General features: G+C 45.4%; 1 protein-coding gene across 7 annotated transcripts in view; it reads left to right on the top strand.

The window, feature by feature from the left end:
* Nucleotides 1-3,469: 3,469 nt before the first annotated feature.
* Nucleotides 3,470-26,096, top strand: part of LOC132388608 (NACHT, LRR and PYD domains-containing protein 12-like) — a 46,167-nt gene continuing 23,540 nt past the window's right edge. For 2 of the 7 annotated variants that reach the window (XM_059960981.1, XM_059960986.1), the window contains exons 1-5: nt 3,470-3,561; nt 13,358-13,526; nt 21,035-21,206; nt 23,524-23,690; nt 25,499-25,595. In XM_059960981.1, coding sequence (XP_059816964.1) covers nt 25,586-25,595 — 10 coding nt within the window. In that variant the 5' untranslated portion in view covers nt 3,470-3,561; nt 13,358-13,526; nt 21,035-21,206; nt 23,524-23,690; nt 25,499-25,585. The remainder of the gene's footprint in view (nt 3,562-13,357; nt 13,527-21,034; nt 21,207-23,523; nt 23,691-25,498; nt 25,596-26,096) is intronic. The other 5 variants (XM_059960985.1, XM_059960987.1, XM_059960984.1 and 2 more) reach the window with 4 other exon arrangements.

The raw sequence follows: 26,096 nt of genomic DNA on the forward strand, positions 1-26,096 counted from the left end.
TTGAATTTATTGCCAAGTGCACAAGTACGGAAGGTATAGGTACAAAGAAACACTGAATTGTGGGCAACATCGCAGGCAAGTACATTCAGATAACACAGGGAACACAAATTATACAATTCTTTGTATGTAACAATATAGAAATACAAGTTTTTATGCTATTAACAATATATAATTATGATATTTATGTCATTAACAATGCGTAAGTACACATTTTATGTCATGATCAACAAAAATACACATTTTGTGTGAATAACAGCCTTGGAAATGTTGTATTTGGTCCTTCAGACAAATTATTGACACAGGTTAGGAGCAACTAGGCTCCAAGCACAGGGAAGGGAAGCCAGGTGGGTGGGAAGCTGCTGGAGAAAAATAATCTTATAGGAGAGGAGAATGGACAATAAGAGAAAGTGACGGAGGAGGGGCGGCCAGAGAAAGTATTACGATGTGAGAAGAAATAAAAGGACAGAATGTGGAATAGGGAAAGGGGGAGAGGCGAAAATTTTGATTACCGGAAGGAGAAATCGTTATTTCTCCTGTTGGGGTTATCTACTGTATCCGGGGTTCCCGTGTGGCCTCTTGCATGTCAGTGAACCACGACGTAAACTGGAGACCACTTCACTAGAGAAAGAGGGATCTTCCTGTTTTAATGTCACTTCTCATTCCCATTCCGACATGTCAGTCCTCCTCTATTGTCGTGATAAGGGCACACTCAGATTCGAGGAGGACCAACTTGTATTCCGTTGGGGTAGCCTTCAAGCTGTCACTATGAACATCGAAGTCTCGAATTTCTGGTAATTGCCACCCCCTTCACCATTCCCCTTTATCTTCCCATAACTTCCCGCTGGAGCTCCTCCCCCTTCGTTTTTATCCATCATTTCTGCCCTCTCATAACAGATTTCCCCTTCTTCAGCCCTTTATCTCTTTCGCCAATCAGCATTCCGGATATTTGCTTCACCAATCGCCTGCGACCTTGTACTACTTCCTCCACTCCCACACCTTTTTTTTTCTTTGACTTCTCTCCTTCCATTACAGTCCTGAAGGAATGGCCTCGGCCTGCTGACCTGCTGAGTTTCTCCAACACACTGTGTGTTGCTTTCAGAAAAGTTGCTAATTAAACATTCAGTTAAACTAACGGTTTTTTTTCTATCAGCGGCCATATTCTTCCATTTTCCTCACATCAACCTGCTGATGTAAATGGCTCTTAAAGGCCACGAACGTATCTGCATCTGCCATCAGCCAGTCTGCACATTCCAGCGACCCACCACTCTCTGTGTAAAAGAACTTGTCTCCCACATCTCGCATCTCTTCTAAAATAACCCCCATCTCACCCTTAAATGCATGGCCTTTTGTATAAGTAATTTCAACTCGAGGAAAATACATTTTCTCTGTACTCTATCTCTGCCTGTCGTAATCCTATAATCCTTCTGGAAGTCTCACACCAGCCTGCAGGGCTCCAGAAAAACACAACCCAGGTTTGTCCACCCTCTCGTTATAACTCATGCCCCAGTATCGGGCAATGCCCTGGTAAAACTCACCTGCATCCTGTCCTAAGCCTTGACATCCTTCCTAGAATGAAGCGACCGGAACTGTATGAAATAGTCCAGTTGTGACCTAATTCGTGTTTTATAAAGCTGCAACATATTTTTCTGACTTCTGAACTCAATGCCTTGACGAATAAAGGCAAGATTTCCAGTTGCCGTCTTCATGTCCCTATTAATAAGTGTGGTCCGTTTCAGGGAACTGTGATCTTGGATCCAAGATCCCTCTGTTTATTAACACTGTTCAGGGTCTGGCATTTAACAGCGTACTGTCTCTTTACCGTTGACCCTACCAAGTTGAACATCACTACTGAAATCTCACTGAGTTCTACCAGGCCCTGTTGAATTTTATTGCCAAGTGCACAAGTAATGGAAGGTACCGGTGCATAAAAACACTGACTTGTTGCAGCATCACAGGCAAGTTCATTCAGATAACACACAGAACACAAATTATACAACACTCTGTAAGTAACTGTATAGAAATACAAGTTTAAATGCCGTTAACAATATATAATTATGATGCATTAACGATGCATAAATACACATTTTATGCCTTGATCAATATAAAAATATACATTTTGTGTGAATAACAGCCCTTGGAAATGCTATACTTAGCCCTCAAATAGTTGGCGGCAGTTTAGGAACAACTAGGCTCCATGCACCGGTTCCTACAACACCCTCTGGGACATTCTGCCGACCCAAATAGGTTCGATTCATACCTTCCCTTTAATCACACAGACAACAGGAACAGAAGAAGACCACTCGGCACCTATAGCCCATCCTGTCAGTCAATAAGAACCCGGGCCGAACCATCCTTGCACATCCCCCACCCCCCAACACCCTTGCTATCCACAATTTGCCCGGACCATAGGCTCCACTTGCAGGTCAACAGCCAGCCGGTGTTTGCTGTTAATGTGGTGAATCCCTTTGCTCGCCACCACCGTGGGCTCAAACATTTCCACAGATGGACCCTCCTGTCCCCAACGGGCCAAACATACTGACCGCCTCCTGTCTCACCATCTTCATCCTTTTAATAAAATCCCCCCTCTCTCCTTCTTCGCCGGGATCCCTTCTTCCCTCACGCCACCCCGGGGAGCCGGAATCCCCGATGGGCCGAGCGGTCTCCTCCTACCTCTCAGGGATACATCAGACTCCGACCGCAGGAGAAGCCAAATATTTAACACTTTGCCCGTATCATTGGCAACTTTAATTAGCAACTTTTCAGAAAGCAAAACACACAGTGTGTTGGAGAAACTCAGCAGGTCAGGCGGCATCTCTGGGCAAAAGTCAACCGTTGACGTTTCAGGCCGAGGCCATTCCTCAGGACTGTAATGGAAGGAAAGAAGTCAAAGAAAAAAGGTGTGGGAGTGGAGGAAGTAGTACAAGGTCGCAGGCGATTGGTGAAGCAAGGATCCGGAATGCTGATTGGTGAACGAGAATTCAGGCATCTCCCATCTTCCGTCTCAGTTCTGAATGTCGTCTGCCTTCCCTTTTCTGCAGATGCGACCTGACCAGCCGAGTTCCTCAAGAATTTTGTAAGCTTTCATTTCATAGAGGAGTAACACTGAATTTAGAGTGTTTCTGTGACAGGGAATGGAATGAAGAATCACCAGACTGATTCATGGAGTGGTCGGGGTCATCATGCCTCCTTCTAGAAGATTCAAATCTGCAAACAAGGTTCTCTAATATTTCCACCAAAATAAGATAGGGTAGAATTATTATTATTATTATTATTATTATTATTATTATTATTATTATTATTATTATTATTATTATTATTATTATTATTATTATTATTATTATTATTATTTGGAACAACTCTGTGCTCCATGGTCTATGGTCTATGCTCTTTGCTCCGCCTCCAAAAGCCCCGCCCCGGTTCTGAAGACGCGGTGGGGGGGGGGGGCTCAAATTGCGCATGCTCAGTCTTGCTTTTCTTTCCGTTCTGTGTTGAAGCGGATCGTCGCGGGGGAGACGGGGGAAGGATCGCTGTCTGCGAGGCAAATACATCAAGTTCCCATCGGTGAGTATTTGAGGCCCTTCCGAGCGGGCATGTTTGAGTCCCGTTAATTCACCCGAACTGGCGGGTCGGTCCGGGTTGTAGGACCTTCACAGCCAACCGCCTGAGATGAGCCGCCGCTCAGCACTTGTTGCTTTAGCCGAGGAACGGGTAATGTGGTGATGCCGGGACTGCAATCATCCGTTGCGCTGTACCTGGGGAACTTCGGCCTGTCGTGTTCTTGCAGCTGGAGGTTAAACAGAGTAATCCGTTTCGGGACTCTGCTCCATGTGTATGACTAGATTTATCTTTCAGCAGTTCAGACAAGGAAGATTTCTGACGTCCCCTCTTTCTGTGTGGGCAGTTTTCTTTTTCTTGACTCCATTTCACTCTTACGACCCGCCGAAGCGCAGCGAATGTTGCCGGGTACATAACCCTATTAATGCGAGAATTAAGCCTTTTCCTCTTGCCTGTTCCTCAAAAATTTGTACACTTCGGTGAAATCGCCCTCCCCGAAGTTCCGGAGCTGAAACTCAGACTGTCTAATATTTCCACACAATTTAAATGAGGAATGGTTTATTATTGTCATGTGCCAACCGACAGTGAAAATCCTGTCTTCCATACCATCGACACAGATCAAGACACTACAATTTCTTGTTCAGCTGCCTTCCAGCCTGTACCTCACCACGTCAATGATATATGTCAACAATCTTTTTTCTAACCTTTGTCTCATTCTCAAGTATTGTACTGCACTTTTACTTTACAATGTTTTCCAGGAACTGTGTTTCTTTGTTCGATAACTTAATGTTTAATTGAATACAGCTCGAGGCAGGATAAAGGCAGCCATTAAGACATTTAAATTTTAGTTTCAGCTTTACAAAATGGCTGCTGTGCTAATTTTTGTCACAATGAAAAGCAGAGTATATTATGTTGAGTTTGTTATTTCCTTTCTCGATGATTTTCGGTGAACCACTTCCTCCGTTTCCAGGGTAACAGCCCTCGGTAGCTGCAAGAAATGTTGCACATATTTATCGCTCTGTGGTCACCGCTTCTTTGCGTAGAGACAGTGGCCTCGGGTGCAACTGCAACAGAGAGATAGTGGGAGGAAAGGATGCTGTGAGCACTGACTGTATGGAATGTATTGCACACAATTAGGGATGGACTGAGAACTAACAAATTATGAGGGGTGGGGCTGGCATTACACAGATCTGTTGAACAGTATTGCGCGCCCCCAACATATTGCAGTCAGATAATATCTGTGCAGTAAAAGAGAGAGAGAGAGAGAGAGAGAGAGAGAGAGAGAGAGAGAGAGAGAGAGAGAGAGAGAGAGAGAGAGAGAGAGAGAGAGAGGAGAGAGAGAGAGAGGGAGAGAGAGAGAGAGAGAGAGAGGGGGGAGAGAGAGAGAGAGAGAGAGAGAGAGAGAGAGAGAGAGAGAGAGAGAGAGACAGAGAGAGAGAGAGAGATGAGAGAGAGAGAGAGAGAGAGAGAGAGAGAGAGAGAATAGAGAGAGAGAGAGACAGAGAGAGAGAGAGAGAGAGAGAGAGAGAGAGAGAGAGAGAGAGAGAGAGAGAGAGAGAGAGAGAGAGAGAGAGAGAGAGAAGACAATGTTCTTTTGCAGGAATTTTGAAGTAAGATGTATAGACGATCATTAGGTTCAGTTCTCCTTAGTTTGTGAATCGGAAATGCCAGGAACACCACGGCAAATCGTTGGTGCCAAAGAGTCAGTGGGCAGTCTTTATGTAGGTTATAATACCTGTTTTGGTTCGAGTTCCACCTTAATAGGTGAATCGGAAGTGGCAGGAAACCACGGCAAATCGCCGGCAGCAAAGTGTCGCAGGGGAGCTACAATATTGGGATGGAGTCTCTGAGATTATAGAACAGGCAGTATACAAGCTCTTCTCCAGGTTGTTCAGCTGGGTTTGAATTCCTTCAGTTTTGCAGCGATAAAGATGTTCGGAGCGTTTGGACTCGTAGTTGTGGGGAAATCACCGATTACACCTCCCGGTGGAACCTAGCTTGCCAATTATTTTGATGTTTTAGAAAGAGATAACAATTTTGACCCGACTCGATGTCAGCAAACAAAGGATGATAGCTGAAGTTGGATTTAGCGAATGGAGGCTTGTGACGATTGTGATGTGCGTGTTGGTATTGAAATATGTTATTCATGACTTTGATTTGTTCATGAATATACATAGCACGGCTAGCAAGTTGTGATACTAGGGAGTCCTTTAGGGGGTCTTGTTGATATTGCAACATGTTATAATGTATTTCAAAGAGATGTTGGTCAGTGATGGAGAGAGACTGATATACAACAAATTGTTTTCAACTTGGACAAGTGAAAGATGGTGCGTTTTGGACAGTGAAACCGTGGTGGGCCTGGTATGCTGAATGGCGGGGCATCAAGTGGTTGCGGAACAGAGCGATCTGAGATTGTTAGGGTAATGTTCGCTGAAAGCGGACGTGCAACTATAGAGGGTGGAAAAGAAAGCTTTATCCATGCTGGCCTTATTCAGTCAGACATTGAGTTTTGGTTTGCAGACATCGTATTGTAGTTAGATAAATATACCTGTGAGGCTACACGAGTATTCTGTACAGTTGTGGTCACCATATTGTAGGAAAACTATTATCAAGCTTCAGAGGGTGAAGAAGATATTGATGAGGATGCTGCCTGTGCTAGAGGGCCGAGTTATAGGGAGAGGGTTGGTCAAGCTGGATCTTTATTCCACGGAGCACAGAAAAAAATTGGGTGACGTTGTAGGTTTATAAAATCAAGCGGTTAAAGAAATCGATAACCATCCCCCTTTGTCTTGTTGACATTGGGAAGGAGTTTATTTGACTGGCTCCAAGTCTTAAGCTGTTTTCTCTGTATGACATATCATTATTGTTCCTGATGAGCCCCCACCACACTGTGTCATCGGCGATTTTAATTTCAGTGTGGTTGTTGGGTGTTTGGCCATGCAGACATGTGTGAGTGGAGTGTACAACAGTGGGCTCAGCACACAGCCAAGTTCAGTATAATGGGAAGGAATAGCGGTTGTGCACCCTGACTGTCTGCGGTCTGTTAGCTAGGAAGCCCAACATCCAGTTGAGCAGTGGTGTAATTAGATGGCTGAGAAGGAATTGTTTCGCCAATGTCTCTGGACAATAGTGTTACATGCCGAACTGAAATTCAGAAACAGCATTCTGACACAAGTGTCCCTGTTTTCAGTGTGTGTCAGGCCAAGGGGAATGACAGCAGCTATGCATCTCTCTTGGAGTGATTCCGTACGTAGGTTTTTTGGTGAGTGCCCAGTGAGTAAGGATTGGAATTTTTGATCTGCGCCGTTATCAGCCGTTCAATGCACGCCACACTGAATTGGCGTCAGGTCGGTTTGTTCTGAATGTGTCGAGTTCGTTGGTACAGGGATGATGATGGCTGATTTGAAGCAGGTGAGAACGGCAGCCTGGAAGAGAGAAGTGTTGGGCGATGGCCGTGAAGAGATCAATGCGCTGATGTGCACACTGTATGCGAGCTCAGCCGGGATGATTTCAGGCCCAGCACCCTTGCAGAAGCCTTATTACGTCTTCTGTTACAGACATTGACGCTCAGCCTCTCGGGGTGGCGGGGGATAGTTTTCGTGACTGGCTTGTATTGAGTTTCGAAGCGGTGTTTAGAGCGCCAGGGAGGGAAGCGTTACTGGTAAAGTCAAGGCTACCTTTTCCTTCACGTAGTCTGTGAAGCCCTTGGTGCCCAGCTACATACACCAGGTTTCGTTTCCCAGGGTTGGGGAGTCCGATCAAAGGGACCTGAGAGGTAATCTCAATACACAGAGGCAGTGAGTACCTGGAATGAGCTGTTCAGTGCTTGCATCATTGGTTATCACGTCGGGTTCAGTATCCTCACCGTGTTTGGAAATTCCCGCTCACTGTCGTCTGTCTGTGAGCAGCTGAAATTAACAAAAACACCCACGATGCTAGGGACTTGAAATCAAATTAGATATTGTTCAAACCCATCCGACACAGGGTGTTAGACCGGAAAAAATTATCTTGCGACAGATTATCTGCTGAGTTTTTGTTTCATTTGTAGCTTCTTAGCACACTGCCTTGGAAAGATTCAAGTCTCTTGGGAAACGGAGTTGTGTGGAACTAGGAAATTAGATTGAAAATTATCAGATGGAATTTAATACAGATAAGTGTGGGGTGTTGCATTTTGGCAGGGCAAACGAGGACTTACTCATTGACTATTAGGGGGTCCGCAATGTGGGACAAAACAATTTGACATGGGAATACAGATCCATTAAGGTAGAAGCTGAGTTAGATAGTGTCTGAAAGAGATCCCATGTTGGAAACCCCCTGCTGGATTTATACAAATGTATTGTGGTATAAATAGTGTGAATGCAGTAAGCGCTTGTCCATCTGAGGGTGAATTTAGGGCAAAAATGACAGACAAGCAGACAGGCAGGCAGACAGACAGACAGACATACTTTATTTATTTTCAATTGGTATCCCCAGGTATTTGTAATCCTCCACCATGTCCACACTGACCCTTTGGATGGAAACAGGGGTCACTGGTGCCTTAGCCCTCCTCAGGTCCACCACCAGCTCCTTAGTCTTTTTCACATTAATCTGTAGGTGATTCTGCTCAGCCTCATCTCCCTTGCTGATGCATCCAACTGTGGCAGAATCATCAGAAAACTTCTGAAGATGGCAAGACTCTGTGGAATAGTTGAAGTCCGTGGTGTAGATGGTGAAGATAAAGGGAGACAGTGCAGTCCCCTGTGAAGCCCCAGTGCTGTTGACCACTCTGTCTGACACACAGTGTTGCAAGATCACGGTCTGCCGGTCAGGTAATCAATAATCCATGACACTGGGGAAGCATCCAGCTGCATCACTGTCGGCTTCTCACCCAGCATAGCATGGCGGTTGGTGTTGATCGCACTGGAGAAGTAAAAAACATGACCCTCACAGTGCTCACCGGCTTGTCCAGGAGGGCGTAGACACGGTTCAGCTGGTAGACAATGGCATCCTCAACTCCTAGTCGGGGCTGATAGGCAAAGTGAAGGGGTCTAAGTGTAGCCTAACCATAGGCCGGAGCTACTCTAGAACAAGTCTCTCCAGGGCCTTCATGATGTGGGAGGTCAATGCCACCGATCTGTAGTCACGGTTGCCACTGGGGCGCGGCGTCTTCGGTACAGGAACGAGGCAGGACATCTTCCACTGCACAGGAACCCTCTGGAGACTCAGGCTCAGGTTCAAGACATGGTGAAGTACCCCACATAGCTGGGGGGCACAGGCTTTGAGCGCCCTGGGGCTGACACCATCCGAGTCTGCAGCCTTGGTTGGGTGGAAACTTTTCAGCTGTCTTCTCACCTGTTCAGCTGTGAAGCCCACCGTGGTGGTTTCAGACGTAGAAGGTGTTTATGCACGAGAACAGGGTGGGGGCTGTGAGGAATGCTAGGAGTGGACAATGGAGTATGTGTTGGTTGGGAGCCGACAACGGAAGAATCGTGAGGAGGATGAGCAGGGGCCACTGTGTCAAATCTGTTAACGAACAGGTTAAGTTCGTTAGCCCTGTCCACACTGCCTTCTGCTCCTCTGTTGCTAGTTTGCCGGAACCCAGTGGTGGTCCTCATCCTACTCCAGTTCTCTCTCATGTTGTTCTGCTGGAGTTTCCACTCAAGCTTCCTCCTATACCTGTCTTTAGCCTCCCTGATCTTGGCTTTCAGGTCCCTCTGTATTGTCCTCAGCTCCTCCATATTTCCATCTCGAAACGCTCTCTTATTAGGGTTCAGGATATCCTTAATGTCCTTTGTTATCCATGGCTTGTTATTTGAAAAACAAAGGACAGTTCTTACCGGAACATTGCAGTCCACACAGAGGTTGATGTGACTAGGCATCTGTGAGCCCATCAATGTCCTCTCCATGTGGCTCACAGAGTGCCTGCCTGTCTGTCACCTCAAAACAATCCTGGAGTACCTCATAAGCCTCCCAACTGACCTCGAGGTTACAGGTTTACTCTTCACCAGAGGCACGCAGCAGGGTTTGAGATGCACCAATTTGTGTTCTTACCTTCCCATTGGTGGAAGAGGAGAGGAGCTGCAAGCATCCTTAAAAAAACATCCTTAAAAAGTGAAATACTTAAGGGAATCTGCTTCACTCTGAGGGCGGTGCGAATGCTGAAAGAGCTCCCAGCCGTATTAGAGATTAAGGTTCACTTGTAGTATGTAAGAGATGTCTGTGTAGGTACATGGGTGAGGGTGGTCTTCAGGGCAATGTTCTGGGTACAGGCTGATGGTACCGGACCGAACATAGCACGGAATGGACGGGCTATGAGTCCTGTCTCTGTGCTCCAAAAGCTCTATTAATCTACATTGAAACTTCTACGCATAATCGACATTTGTTGCAGTCGGGTTGTATCCAACAATGTGTTTTTATTTTGGACCAGCGTCTGCAGAGCTGGAACCACCGTGAGATTGGCTGAATGCACCTCGACAGGGTAAATACAACCACTGGAATTTTAGTTGCACCGTTACAAAATGGCTGAATGTTCATTTCATCTTTGCCATAATAAAATTCAGAACATGTCACGTTGAGTATTATTTCCTTTTTCAGTTATCTTTGCAAGCCACTTCCTCCGTCGACAGGGCAACTGCTCGCTGGAGCTGCAGGGAGAGATGAACATGTTTATCTCTCTCTGTTTGCTGACTCTCAGCGGAGAGACAGGGGCCTCAGCAGCCAGTGTTGATGCGAGGATGCTTTGATCATTCACTGTGTCTCTGTTGGAATGAAGAAACAACTAATGACTGTAGGGATTGCTTTAGTGCGATTCTGTTCAGTGTGTCAAACATCTTGCAGTCAGTCAGTGTTTTGTGCATCAAAAGAACAAAAAAAAATCTCTGTACTGAGTTTCCAGTGCTATATTTTCAATCTTATATTTAAAACATTTTGTTCCTGTTACACGACGGGGAAAGTGGCTGCTAATTGACCTGGGCTTGATCACTCTCATAAAATAATGAATAAATATGCTCAATGTAACTGTGGAGACAATTTGAAAAGTATCAGCACCCTCTTCGTGACCCAGTGTCCACGTCTCCCGGCGGATCCCTGTCCAGACAAAGGATCATCAGGCTCCAGTTCTGTCATCGGTTGGTGTGTGAGTGTAAATTTTTGAACTGGGATTAGCTAAAACACTGCCGCATATTACCGGCAGCAAAGAGCCCTGGGGAAGCTGGTGCTTGAGATACAATCTTGGGATGGGGGCTCCAGGAATATGGGACTGTCAGTGTTTGGGCTTCGGTCTACGTTGTTGCCTTTACAGATGCGGCTGGAAGTTCATCCTTCCGCAATGAAGCAGACGTCTCCGGGGGCTGGATATTGGTAGCGTGAATCTCTTAATGTGAGATGTGGAAAAGATGTGCGAGGCTCTCGGTGAGGGCTGTGACCCTCTAAAGTTGGATCCTGGGATACCGCACTTGCTTTGACCCAGATAAAGTGAACCGGAGATCAAATTGTCCGGTTTTATGAGATGTTCTGTACTCAGATGTTTGGTTCTGAAGTACCTTCGGAAGCAAAGCAGAGAATGAGTTCCCATTCCATCCCTCACTGGGAGAGGCTCTGATTAAATACGCTGTTTCGTGTTTGCACCAGTAGAGAGAGACTGGGGTTTCAGAAATCAATTCACATTTGGAAATTCCCCCTCACTCTCACCTGTCTGTCTGCCAGTGGGAGTCAAACAGAAACTCAAGATGCTGGATATGGAACAGTACATCACAGGAACAGGTCCTTCGGCCACAGTGGTGTGCCAGACCAGCTGAAAAATAAATCAACCCCCACCCCCCAAAAAATCTAATGACTCCTACCTACACAATGTCCATATCCTCTCAATATTCCTCATACCCATGTGCCTATCTAAAGTCTCTTAAAAGCGTCCATTGTATTTGCTTCCACCACCATAACAGACAGCTCATTCCAGACATGCTCACCTCTCTGAGTAAAGCAACATTTTCTTTGCATCTACTCTCTCACACGTTCATTGCATGTCCTCTGGTATTAGACATTTCAAAACATCGAAACGATACTCCCTGTTTACTCTATCTATGTCTTTCATAATCTTATAAACCTCAACCAGATCTTATTCAGTCCCCACCGCTCGATGGAGAACAACCCAAGATTTTCCACTAAAACCTGGATGATGTTTGAATCCATTCTGACGAAAGGTCAGGAAACCGAATCGCTAACATTTTCCTCTCCCCACGGCTTTTCCTTACCTGCTGAGCGTTTCCAATGATTCCAGTTTCTCTTTAGTACATTCACCTTGGAACATTTTAAATCTCCTACGAATCGACCAGTGCACCAGGGCTCTTTTGTGTTGATAGAAGAGTAAATAAACCAAAGCTTTTCCCGGTACATTATCCTGGTCCCAATTGTCCCGTATTTCCCGGAAATGTATTCAGTACGGTTGTTGCTAACAAGGTTCACAAAATAATCTGGGGAATGATAAGCATTATGCACGAGGAGCATTTGATGGCCCTGGGCTTGAGTTCAGTGTAGTTCAGAGGGATGGTGGTTGGGGGTTGGTGGAGGGGGATGTGGAGTTAGAGCGAGGATGATTATTTACACCAACTGAATAACAAGTCTGGATGCAGTGGGAATGTAGAGGATGCCTTCATTAGACCGAGAGTCCGAAATCGGACAGCATTGTCTCAGAATAAAGAAGCTTCACTTTAAATGTGATGAGAGATATTACTTCCGACAAAGGTTGGTTGATCTGTGGAATTTGTTACCACAAACGGTCTCCAGGGTTAGGGAAGGACATCCTGGCTGTAAAGGAAGCGTAGATTCACAAGGTTAATTCCTGGGATGTCTGGACTGTCTTACGCAGAGAGGTTCGAGAGACTGGGTTTGTACCCGCTGGAATTAAGGAGATTGAGAGATGATCTGATTGAAACATATAAGATTATTAAGGGATTGGACAAGATAGAGGCAGGAAATATGTTCCAGATGCTGGGAGAGTCCAGTACCAGAGGGCGTGGTTTGAGAATAAGGGGTAGGTCATTTAGGACAGAGTTAAAAATAACTTCTTCTCCCAGAGAGTTGTGGGTGTCTGGAATGCACTGCCTCGGAAGGTAGTGCAGGCCAATTCTCTGGATGCTTTCAAGAAGGAGCTAGATAGGTATCTTATGGATAGGGGAATCAAGGGATATGGGGACAAGGCAGGTACCGGGTATTGATAGTAGTTGATCAGCCATTATTTCAAAATGGCGGTGCAGGCTCGAAGGGCCGAATGGTCGACTTCTGCACCTATATCTATATCTATAAAGGGTGATGGAGGTGATCTTTGGTATATTCATGTTCTGGATTGCTAAATAGGCTGAAAATTGTAGCAGGGAAGCAAGAATACTGTGTTGGAAAATAATCCTCCATGATTGATTATGGAGCAGACTAGAATGACCGAATCACATAATTCTACTCCTATATATTATGACTTGTATCTTATACCATGACTGAGTGATGACTTCTTTGTATCCCATCACAAACAGTAGAAAATCTTCAGATGCTGTAAATTCAAGCAACACATACAAAATGCTGGAGGAACTCAGCAGGCAAGGCAGAATCTATGGAAGAGAGTAGTGTCGACATCGAGATGCTGCCTGGCCTGATGAGTTCCTCCAGCATTTCGTGTGTGTTCCTTTGTATCCCATGTCAGGCCTTGTAAAGTGTGAGGGATAGTTCAAGATTTCTTCACTCGCATCATGATATATGCGTTCAAGATTTCAATGTCAGGTTAATGCTTTGTTCTCGTTTGTATTAGTAACATACATCATTATCTGTCTGGTTAAAGTTAGATCTGCAGTGAGAGATTTATTGGAAGAAAACTCCACGACTGAAAGCAAACCACAACTGAAGACGGGGGAACATCAACAAGTGAACCAGCCTGAGTACTGAGAGCATCAACTGGAGAGAACCTTTCTGATTCGGAGATTCCAGTGATTCTGTCAGCAGAAAGTTTGGTGAGTCTAATTTAATTTAACACTGGTCCTTTAAACATTACATTTCTGTACCAAGGAAAATAGGAAATAGCTGGAGCGGGACTGAAAAAAAATGTAGAACTGACAGTTATGCCAGTTGCAGTCATTCTAGATCTGCTAATGTGCTGTCAGCATCCCAGCTCCGTGAAGCAAAGCACATTCCCTCATATCGTTCGTTCATTTCAAACGTGTTTCCTTGGTTGCTGTGTTAGGTCATAATAATCTCAAAATGCGATCAGAATTTTCTCCCTTTATGAGACAAGGCAGCGGTTCCTGCTGTAGTGATTGCAGAAATGTGGAATTACCATGAACTACAGAAACTTGTCATTGACTCCTCTGTCTATTGCAAGCTGCAATGATGTACTTGCCCTCGAGTATATCGTCGTGCAAGCCTCTGCTAAGATCAAATCCTCTTGAAACCAAATGTCCCGGCACCGCATTTCATTCAGTCCTAACTAGCAAATGTCAACGAATAATTTTGATTTACATACCCTCTAGTCATCAAGTATTTTTTCTACGAGTAAATTGTCAGAACCTATCAATATGTGATTAAGCAGAAATAGGTTTTGCAATGTTCCCATCTGACCATGGATCAAAGGCACGGATTATATCTGTACTTGTGATGAATGAACGTCCTTGCAGCCAGGACTGCTGGAGCTGCCGGGGTCGGTATAAACGCAGTGATTTCGGGATGGGATGCAGCGTGTTCGGTCAGGTGATGGAGGAGTTGATGTTAAGGTAGATGCAATGCCAAGGGACGCATTGGAAGGATTGGCTGTGGACAGGGCATCAACATTAAATGCAGCAACAGTTTCCCCTTCCTCCCTCACTCCCACTCTCACCCTCCTATTTTTTGCCGAATTTAATTGCGGGAGTTGTGATCTCTTTATACTCACTGTCCAGGGAAAGTAAAGCCTGTGATTCCATGCAAAGCCCAGTTTCTTTATAAAGAGTGGGGTTGAAGTTTTTCGAGATAAACTTTGGGGAATGCGTAAAGAAAGTTTAAATATGATCAGTAATAGTTTCTGTGGGCCGAGTGGTCCAGTTATGCATTTGTTGTGTTGATTAGAAAAGTTCTGGCAGTTTAATTAGTGCAAGCCAATACAACCTCTGCATATCAATTATATGGTGGAACTGAAAAGAAATATTACCTTGATTAAGTCTATACATCGAGATTTGCGTGTTAAAGTTGTACCCCAGCGGCTTGCAAATCGAACATAACTCATTCGGTGAGCTGGCCAGCGCGGTGCGGGACCGAGGGATGCGCTTCCCTTTCCCTGTTACTGACTCTACAGTCTACCCATCTACCGCGCGCTCTCGCTCACCGCCCCGCCCACTGCCCCACGCGCGCCCTCTCCCGGAGCTTCGTCTCCCTCGCGCTCCCGGGCTGACGTTGAGACAATTCAAGCATGCTGAGTGTGCCTGGTATGACTCGTGAAGTGACGTGAAATTTACTTGTCTCTCATTGGTGATAGCAAATGCCAATTTAGTATACCGACCAATGGGGATATGGGCATTCCTCACCCGACTCCCGGGAAAGATACAACAAGCTCGTTTTATTAATGTCACTTTTCCTCGCCAAGGAGTTGGCAGAGCGGCAAGGGTGACGCATTGAAGTGGGAGTGCAGGGGGCTTATCTCCTCTGAAGTGGCGAGGACGAAGAAGGCTTCAGCATATTTGTAGCTGACACTGGTAAAGTGTTGCCCTGCAAGTGCGCTGTGGGGGTGATTTTGAAAGCAAGTCACGATCATACTATATGACACAATGGGCTGGAGGGACCCAGTGGCTGTCTTTTGTTTAACGTGTCTGGGTTTAAACAACGGAGTAAACAGACCCACCTCAGGCCAGCAGGCCGTCCCAGCGGGTGCTGTGGGGACAGACACCTGGAGCATGGTTGATCCTTGTCTGCATTAGCAATTTATCCGAGGGACAAAATGCAATATTTACAAGTCTGATATTGACTGAAAACATCTATATTTATCATGTATTCTGCAATTACCTGACCCACCCGCCCCACCCCACCCTACAATCAACAGAGGAGTTAGACTCTTCACATGTGAAGCCATGTTTATCACTGGTTACACCCAATAGCAGAGGCAGACCAGCTGAGAGGGCGTTAACTCAGCTGCCTTCATCTCCTGCTTCCGCATCGAACTCCCCGTCAAAGCGGAACAAAGCTCAAGTAAATGTCCTGCTTTTTGATTTATTTCCACTTCCCTCCGAGGGAAGTTGAGGCGTTTGTGAAGCGTCTCCTGCGGCCAGAGTCTGATGTATTGCTGAGAGGTAGGAGGATACCGCTCGGTTCATCGGCTTGATGCTGGCCCCATAGGGAGGGATCTCGGCAGAATGGCGAGTGTGAGGGAATTTGCTGAGAGGATAAAGAAGGTGTGAGAGGGGGTGGACAGAGTCCGAGAGGATGTTTGTCTCCTTTGGGGATCAAGGCGCAGGATGGGGGGATGAGCCCATTTACAGTGGGGAAAGGACATGAGGGGCTCGTCTGTGGAAATGTCTGAGTCCACGGTGGTGACGAGCAGAGATATTCACCTCTTCGGGGGGGGGGGGGGTGGCAAGCACTGGCAGACTGAGATGCCTGTGGGGCTAATGATCTGGGCAAAGTGGATTGGAGTGGTGTTGGGGGCAAGGAATGACTGGTCTTAGGTCCTATTGAATGACAGGATGGACTGGATGGGCTGAGTGGCCTGCTCCTATTCTTGTTGTCTGTGTATTTAATGAGAAGGAATAACCAATCTCTTCTTGGGTCTGCAGGATGTCCCAGTGGGTGTAGTAGGGACTGCTGCTTGGAGCCTAGTTTTTCCCAGACTGTGTCAACAATTTGGCAGGGACCAAATTCAACATTTCCAAGTCTGTTCTTCAAAAGAAAGTATATTTGTACATTGTTAATGACAGAGAATGTATATTTATGATTATTGACACAACATATATATTTGTATATTGTTAATGATATAAAATTTGTATTACTATATTGATAATTACATAAAATTGTATAAATTATGTTCCATGTGTTATCTGAATGTACTTGCCTGTGATTTTGCTGCAAGTCAGTGCTATTCTGTATCTGCATCTTCCTGTACATGCATGCACACTTGTCAATAATTTCAACAGTACGTGCGAAAACTCTGAGATTTGAATAGTGAAGATCATCTTGGCATTTCGTTAGGTCAATTATAAAGGGATAATATACTGTTAAGTACAAGACCTTTAACAGTGTCAATGAGCAGAGGGATCTTGGAGATCCAAGTTCATCGCTCCCTCAAAGTGGCTACACCGATTGACACGGTGGTTAAGGCAAATGGCATGCTTGCATCTATTAGTGAACGTATTGCATTCAAAATTCAGAAAGTTATGTTGCAGCTTCATAAACCTTGAGTTAGGCCACATCTGAAGTGTTTCATACAGTTCTGGTCGTCCCCATTCTCGGAAGGTTGTCGGGGATTTGGAGAGGGCACAGAAAATGTTTACCAGGATACTGCCTGGATTAGAGGGCATGAACTATAACGGAAGGTTGGACAAACTTGTTTTGTTTTCTCTGGAGCGGCGCAGGAATAGGACGATGGAGGTGTATAAGATTATGTGATTTAGTCGACAGTTTTCTCTGGACTCACGCAAGATGATGGAGGTTAATAAGGTTACGAGACACATAGATAGAGTAGACAGAGAATAGCTATTTACCCGGGGTAGAAATGTCAAGATCAAGATGCATGCATTTAAGGTGAAATGTGTTTGAAAGGAGATGTGAGGGGAAAGTGTTTTTTTTTACACCGAGTGGCGGTTTGGTGAAATGTGCTGCCTGGTGTGATGATAGCGGCAGGTATATCGGGGACTTTTAAGAAATGTTTAGATAGACACATGAATGTGAGGGGAAATTGTGTAGGCAGAAGAGATTAGTTTAGTTGGCAATTTGAATAGTTTGAATTCAACATTGTGGGCCGAAAGGCCTGTTCATGTGCTGTACTGTTCTATGTTCTGTGGCTGTTGTCAAAAGGTTCCGGGGTTACGGAGGCAAAACAAGTGAGTGGGAACAACAGGTCAGCTGGAGCCCAGTCTGGGAAATGTGAGATCTCCCACTTCTGTAGGACAAACCGAAATCCTGAATGTGATTAAATGGGGATGGACTGAAGTGTAGTTGGTAGGGAGAGAAGACAAAGGTGCATTGTATTTATTGCAAGAGTTACTGGGTATAAGAATGAAAATAACTTTAACAATTATTTGTGCTTTGTTGAGATTGTACCTGGAATATGGTGTAAAATCCCGCTCCTCATACTAACACGGGTTATACAGACCAAAGAACAAACTGCCGGAGGAACTCAGTGGGTCGGGCAGCATCTGTGGAGGGAAGTGGACCGTCAACATTTCGGGCCGAGACCCTCCCTCTGGACTGAGTTTGGACGGGAAATAGTCAGAGAAAAGTGGTGAGGGGTGGGGATGGAGCAAGAGCTGGGGAGTGAGAGGTGGATCCGGGTGAGAGGGGGAGGTGGGAAGGTGGAAATAGTGACAAGGGTAGAGGTGAGTGATTCGGACTGCAGTCGATGGAACTTAATTCCACAGAGGATTAACAAAGACGTCAGTGAATATTTGCTATAGAGAGTGCAATGAAGATTCACCAGACTGATCCCTGGTGGTGGGTCATCATATGAAGAAAGATCAAATGCAAAAACCCCTTCATTTAGAGAATCGAGGACTGAGATGTGAACATTGAAATGCACAACATCATTATCGGTTGAATCAGAACCGGTCTCTGAAAAAGAGGGTGGACTGTCCCCGACTGAGATGAGAGGAAATGTCTCCACTCCAGGGTTAGTGAATGCTTGTAAATCCCTACCATAGAGGCGGTGAAGACTCAATGATCACCCTCACTGAATAAAGAGGCTGGGAGATGGGTGGAGACTGAAGGGATCGAGTCAATGAGGATTGGGAAGAAATGTGGCTGAGATGGGAGAGCTGCTATCATATTGTCATTGGTTAAAGGGGCGGAATGGCCTCCACATGCCGTTTCTCACTTGATATTTCAGTGTTCCTGTCCAGTGAGCCCAGAGGATGTAAATATAAATTAGTGTTTGTAGAAGTGATTTGAATGAAAACTGCACAATTTCTTTTTGGGTCTGAATCATCTGCTAGACAGCAATGGGAATCAAACCCGTATTTCTGTGACCAAGGGGGTATAGGGATGGGATGGGAATGATACAGTGAGAAAAATTAAAAACGTAGCTGGTGTTAATTTGAAAAATGGAAAATGTGGCAGATGGATCAGGTAGCCTGTGAGGAGCGAGAAGCAGAGTCACGGGTTTAAATGAGAGACCATGGGTGCATCACACGATCCTGTTTCCTGCTCCCTTTTTACTGCAGATCGGCAGCATCTGTAGGTTATTTTTTTTCTGAGGCCCTGCCCTCTGCGCTATGAGATACGATCACATTGCGCATGCTCAGTCACGGGACGGGCAGTGATTTTTTTTTGGATAGATGTGGGGGATCGTGTGGAGTTGGGATCAGGAGAGTGACCTTGCCCCCTCAGACGGGGAGCCGGGGGAACGAACATTCTCTGTGGGGCGAGACCAACGAGATGTTAAAGGACCTCAGTCTCCTCAGGAAATAGAGACGGCTCTGACCCTTCCTGTAGACAGCCTCAGTGTTCTTTGACCAGTCCAGTTTATTGTCAATTCGTATCCTCAGGTACTTGTAATCCTCCACCATGTCCACACTGACCCTTTGGATGGAAACAGGGGTCACCGGTGTTTTAGCCATTCTCAGGTCCACCACCTGAGAATGCGTATTTTTTTTTTTCACATTAAGCTGCAGATAATTCTGCTTAGACCAGGTGACAAAATTTCCCACCGTAGCCTTGTACTCAGCCTCATCTCCCTTGCTGACGAATCCAACTATGGCAGAGTGATCAGAATACTTCTGAGGATTGCAAGGCTCTGTGCAGTAGTTAAGTCCGAGGTGTAGATGGTGAAAATAAGGGAGAAAGGACCTGTATAGCCCCAATGTTGCTGACCACTTTGTCTGACACACGGTGTTGCAAGTGCACGTACTGTGGTCTGCCAGTCAGGTAATCAATAATCCATGAAACCAGGGAATCATCCACCTGCATCACTGTCAGCTTCTCACCCAGCAGAGCAGGGCGGACGGTGTTGAACGCACTGGAGAAGTCAGAAAACATGACCCTCACAGTGATTGTCGGCTTGTCCAGGTGGGCGTAGACACGGTTCAGTAGGTAGACAATGTCATCCTCAACTCCTAGTCGGGGCTGGTAGGCGAACTCGAGGGGGTCTAAGTGTGGCCTAACCAAATGCCGGAGCTGCTTTAGAACAAGTCTCTCCAGGGTCTTCATGATATGTCAGGTCATTTCTACCGGTCTGTAGTCATTGAAGCCACTGGGGCGCGGTGTCCTCGGTACAGGGACGAGGCAGGACGACTTCCACATCACAGGAACCCCCTGGAGACTCAGGCTCAGGTTGAAGACATGGTGAAGTACACCACATAGCTGGGGGGCACAGGCTTTGAGCACCCTGGGGCTGATAACACCCGGGCTTGCAGCGTTGCTTGAGAAAAATCTCTTCAGCCCAAGTCACCGAATTATAGGAAAGATATCAATAAATTAGAGAGAGTGCAGAGACGATTTACTAGGATGTTACCTGGGTTTCAGCACTTAAGTTACAGAGAAAGGTTGAACAAGTTAGGTCTCTATTCATTGGAGCGTAGAAGGTTGAGAGGAGATTTGATCGAGGTATTTAAAATCTTGAGAGAGATAGATAGAGATGACGTGAATAGGCTGTTTCCATTGATCGTAGGGGAGATTCAAACGAGAGGACATGATTTGAGAGTTAGGGGGCAGAAGTTTAAGGGAAACACGAGGGGGTACTTCTTTACTCAGAGAGTAATAGCTGTGTGGAATGAGCTTCATGTAGAAGTAGTAGAGGCCAGTTCAGTTGTGTCATTTAAGGAAAAATTGTATAGGTATATAGACAGGAAAGGAGTGGAGGGTTATGGGCTGAGTGCGGGTAGGTGGGACTAGGTGAGATTAAGAGTTCGGCACGGACTAGGAGGGCCGAGATGGCCTGTTTCCGTGCTGTGATTGTTATATGGTTATATGGTTATATGGATGGCTGCTGTGTGGAATCTGTTGCCGCAGAGGTTGGTGGAGGCTGCCCTTTGCGCATATTTATGGTAGATTTAAATATGTTCGTGTTTGCTCAATAGCTTCAGGGTTGCAGGGTGAAGACAGGAATATGGTGTTGGAATAAAAATCATGTTTGAATGGTGGAGCAGACTCGATGGACAGATAATTCTCATCCTACACCTTGTGTCGGACCATAACTGAACGATGACTCCTTCGTATCCCATATCAGGCATTGGGAAGTGGGAGGGGAAATTTCAGATTTGTTCTTTGAGATCGTTATATTTGTCTTCAACATTTAAACAGAAATATTTTTTCTCATTTGTATTGCTAATGTGTTTTATTATATGTCTAGTTAGATAGACCTGCGGTGAGAGATTTATTGGAAGAAAAACCTCAACTGGAAGGAAACCACAACTGAAAACGAGGGAAAAGCAACAAGAGAACCAACCCGAAGACTGAGAGCACCGACTGAAGAGAACCCATCTGACTCAGAGATACCATTGATTGGGTCAGCAGAAAGTCTGGTGAGTCTCTTTTAGTCAAACACTGGTCCTTTAGACATTACATATCTATACAATGGAAGGCAGGAAACAGTTGGAATGAGACTGAATGTGCCAGGTGCGCCTCTGTCAGACCCAGCTGCAATCACTTCAAGTCTAGTATTGTGTTGTCAGCAGCCCAGCTCTTTAAAGCCACTCACATTCCCTCAGTGTTCGCTCATTTCAAGCTTTTGCGTGTTTTGAAGTAGATTTTGGTCAGTTCTGAGTGGGGAGCGGGAATCAGAGGGCTTAGTTTATACTTACAGTCTTTCAGAAATGTAATTGCTTGAATTTAATTTGTGCCGAATTACTAACCATATCCTGTACCTCCTTAACCAAATTATCGATATACACGACAAGTAGGAATGGGTGTAACCCCGGGAACATCACTAAGCACGGAATTCAAGTCCAAGTAACAGCTTCTCACCGTGAACTTCCCTTTCCTAACAATCACCTGTTTGCAGACTCTGGGGCCCTGTAACAAACTCAATGTTAACAGCAAGATTAGACAGTAACTAATACAAAGAGGAACTTGCTTCTTCCTGAAAGGGCGCGAATCATGTCTGATCCAAAGAGAAAGATCCTCCTTTGTTTACAACTTGATTTGCCTCGGGACCCATCCTTCCCGGGACGCTGCGTCCGATAATCCGTAAGCCCCAAACCTCCCCCCACCCCGCCAATAGCCCCACATCCTTCCCATCGCTCACCCCAGAATCGAACCCGTGGACAGATTCCCTTCACCCTCATCTACACTCTCAACTTGGGTATCATAACTAACTGATCATACATTCCCGGCTCGGGCGCAAAACTGAAACCAGGCCTGCAGCACTGGCGACTGATTCCGTCCCGGCCCGTACCCACTGCAACCGACCTTCAGTTTGCACAAACCCACGATTCCTCACCGCCGCCCGCTCAGGAGAATCGCCGGTATCTGCTGGGTTCCGCACTGTGCTCTGATCTGCTGGAGGTCCCCGCAGCGCCATCTGTGGCAGGACGTCGGAGGGACAACGCAGAGCGTTCGGGTGTGGGTTCATTCACTGTGACACCCTCCAAACTTCACATCAACCCCGTCCAACTGACTCTGGGCGAACTTCAACGACCAAGAAATATAATCCACCTCATCGATCAGCTGTCTAAATGATTCGCTCACTGTCGGGTTGTTCAGATTGCCGGGAGGCAAGGACAGCAGAGACTAGAGGTCTTCTGTTAACTGATACAAATCTGTCTTTCCCCGCTGGCAATTCCTGTTTACAGTAGTAAAACTGTTGTTTTTGAAAATACTAAACAACGAGACACAGCACTGACCGAACCATCTCAAATCAAATCACCGTGGAAACTCTTCCGTAGAAACATTCTGGGTTTTGTGACCGAACTCGAGACAGGTACCACACCGCCCACTCTACGGACAACCTGGCAGAGCAGGGCAACTGGCAAAGGACTTTACATCCACAACATCGGATTCAGTGATCGAAACCCGTTATATTTCCTTCGCTCTTCCCCTGAAATCATTAAAACCTCCACTAAACAGCTTTTGAATAGAAGCTCTCACCCACACGTGACGTCACTCTGGCGCCACCAGACAAAGCCATAAAATATTAGCGCAGAATTTGGCCATTCGGCCCATCTGACGTCGCGTGCGCAGTTCCTTGCATCTGAGGATTTGTTTCTCGTGGTTGTGCAGTTTAATCTTTCTTCCGTTCAGACAAGAAAGTGAGTATATGTCACGTCCTCGCATTGTGGGTGGGCTTTCTTTTTTCCTTGACTCCATTCCACTGTTACGGATTGCCGAAGAGAGCAAATGTCTCCAGGTATATAACCCTATTAATGCAAGAAGGAAGCCTTTCCATTTTTACCGGCTTCTCAAACATTTGTACACTTCCGCGAATTCTTCCCCCAGAAGTTCCAGAGCAGAAGCTCAGTCTGTCTATTATTGCCACACAATTAAAGTGAAGACTCGTTTATTATTCTCATGTGCCGAGGGTCAGTGAAAAACTTGTCATGCATACATTTCAGCTGGAGAGGGTGCTAAAGATGCTGACTGGATTTGAAATGAAATGTCGACTGTACTCTTTTCCATAGATGCTGCCTGGCCTGCAGAGTTCCTCCAGCTTTATGTGTGTTCTTTTATATCCCGTGTGGGGTTTTGAAAAATGTGCAGGACAGTTACAGATTTAATCACACGGATCATTATATTTGTGTTCAAGATTTAAATTTCAAAGAGTTTTCTTTTCAAGAACATTAAACTGAAATGTTTTGTTCTTCTTTGTATTGTTAACGTGCTTCGTTATCCCTCTGATTAAAGTAAGTCCTGTGCTAAAGGATTTATCGGAAGAAAAGCCCACAACTGGAAACAAAGAACAACTGAAGACGAGGGAACAGCATTAATTGAACGAGCCGAAGACTGAGAGCACCAACTGGAGAAACCCTGCGGACTCAGAGTTTTCCTTCATTCAGTCAGGAGGAAGTTTGGTGAGTCTCATTTACTCAAATACTCGTCCTTTAGACATTACATGTCTGTATAAAGGAAGGTAGGAAATAGTTTGAGTGTGACTGAATGTGCCCAGAAGTACCAGTTATACCTCTGTCAGACCCAGTTGCAATCACTCCAAATTGGGAAAACATTTTCACAGACAAATGCACAATGGAACTGTGAAGGTCGCTTCAGAAAGGGGAAGAATGTTCGGAGAAAAGAAACGTGGTTCACAAGAGATTAGAAAATTTCGCAAGTGGAAAAAGAAGCAACATTCAAGCAAGGCTCTAGAGAAACATAAGGTAGCCTTGAAGTAGCTTAAGAACTGACTTAGAGGTCAAAGTGAACTTGAGAAGTCCTTGGGAAGTAGGATGAAGGAAAGCCCAAGGCGTTCTACATGTAGGTGAAGAAGAGGAGGGTGAATAGATTGAGAGTAGGACTACGCAGGAGCAAAGTGCCTGGAGGATGCGGTGACAGGTGAGGTGCCTAATGAATGCCTTGTTTCAGAGTTACCAATGAGATGGACAGTGATTGTGACGTAGCATAGTAGCATGGCAGTGTTCAGAAAGAGGTGTTGTTGAAGCAACCAATATATACCACTTTACGACAGGAAGTGAGGGAGGAGTTTACAATGACATTGGCAATTATCTTTGTGTCCTCTCTGGCCACAGGCGTAGTAATCATTAGAGGATGGCATCTCTTGTTCTGTAATTCGATACGCATAATATATATAATCCTGGGGATTATAGACCAGTGAGCGTCTCATCGGTGCTGGGAAAGCTCTTGGAATAATTACTTGGGAAGAGGAATTTTGAGCATTTGGAGAAATATTATCTTACTACGGGTTGCCACTTCGGCGTTTTGATGGTGAGTGGCGAAAAGGGTAGGGGTGGTGCCAGAAATAACTTTCCACAATATATGACAGTCATGCACCGACGTTCGGATCGACAGAGATTGATCAGGAGACACCATAGCATTGTGCATGTAAAATTGTGTTTAACAAGACTTCTGAAGTTTTTTGAAGATAAGTGTCAATGAGGGTGCGGGAATGGATGTTGTACATTGAACTACAGTAAAGCCTTTGACAAAGCTCGGTCTGGAAGATAAGTTCACATCCGGTCCAGGGAGAGAAAGTTAGATGTATTCAAGATTGCCTTGAAGGTAGTAAGCAAAGAGGGCTGGTTGACGGATTTTCCTTGAAAAAGGACCGCAAGGCTACAAGTTGGGACATTTGATATTCGTTATTTGAAAGCAATGATTTGAATGCAAATGCACAAGGCTTGACCAGTAAGTTCACTGATGACCCAAAATTAATAGATGGTGTTCATGATTAAGATTATCGTAGCTTATAGGGGATCTAAATGGGTAAAGCAATAGCAATCAGATTGGAAATCAACACGAGCAGCATCGGTTTCACGCAGAGTTTTGTGATGATGTGGAGGCACCTGTCAAAAGAAGTGTATGAGGAAACACAATTGTATAATTCCAGAAGCAGTTGGGATGTGAAGATGGAGTGAGTAGGCCAGCAGGGAAATGGGTTCAAAACAGGAAATTAGGATTATCTCTGTGGGCAATATGGTTAGCACTTTCTAATTGGGCTGAAGGGCCTGTATCTGTGCTCTGTTGTGGTGTGACTCTGTCAGAAGGATGCTCCAGATATCACTGGAGAGACATACAGACATGGTGTGGAAGTTGATGGAAAAGGGGAATGGTTGGTCCCGAAGCCAACTCCTGTACTGATGTAGGCTCTGTCATATTTATAAAGTAATCGTGTCTCTGACTCACTGTCTGCTTGTGTGTAATTCAGACCATCACCCGCAGGCGGAGCTTTTCTACACCGGGAACAAAGAGTAAACAAGAAAACAACAACCAGGAATCGTCAGTCGGAATCAAAATGTCTACAGGTGTGATAACAGGGATCTTTATAATTAAACTTCCGTCGTGTTTGTGCACAATAGTTCAGATGAAGTAACTGACACAGATGCTAACGGACACAGAAAAGTTTCATCGAACAGGGTCATTGAATCCCATGGAAAAGTGGTCTTGAATAATCGATCGATTTAACATTTCCAGTGCAGGGACATGTCACCGGTAATGGTGGAATTACTCAGGTCACCGTGCAAAACTTCACCTGAGTGGAAGCAGCAGAGTATCCTGAATCAGGTGGCTGAGAGTAAAAGACCCATAAAAATGTGTTGTTTGTTAAGTTAAAGTCCAGGTTCAGGGATTGTTGCACATCAGGGCCTGTTCAGAGGTGAAAGACATCTCCAACGTTCATTTATAAAATTCAGAGCCAGATGATTGGAGCATTTCCTGGATTTCAGGGGTTGTGTGATAACACAACATTTCAGGTTTTGGTAGGGTAGCTGTCAACCTCCCCTTGGTTTTGTTGACGGCTGCGCAAA

Source organism: Hypanus sabinus, unplaced genomic scaffold (assembly GCF_030144855.1).
Source record: "Hypanus sabinus isolate sHypSab1 unplaced genomic scaffold, sHypSab1.hap1 scaffold_366, whole genome shotgun sequence".
Lineage (NCBI taxonomy): Eukaryota > Metazoa > Chordata > Chondrichthyes > Myliobatiformes > Dasyatidae > Hypanus > Hypanus sabinus.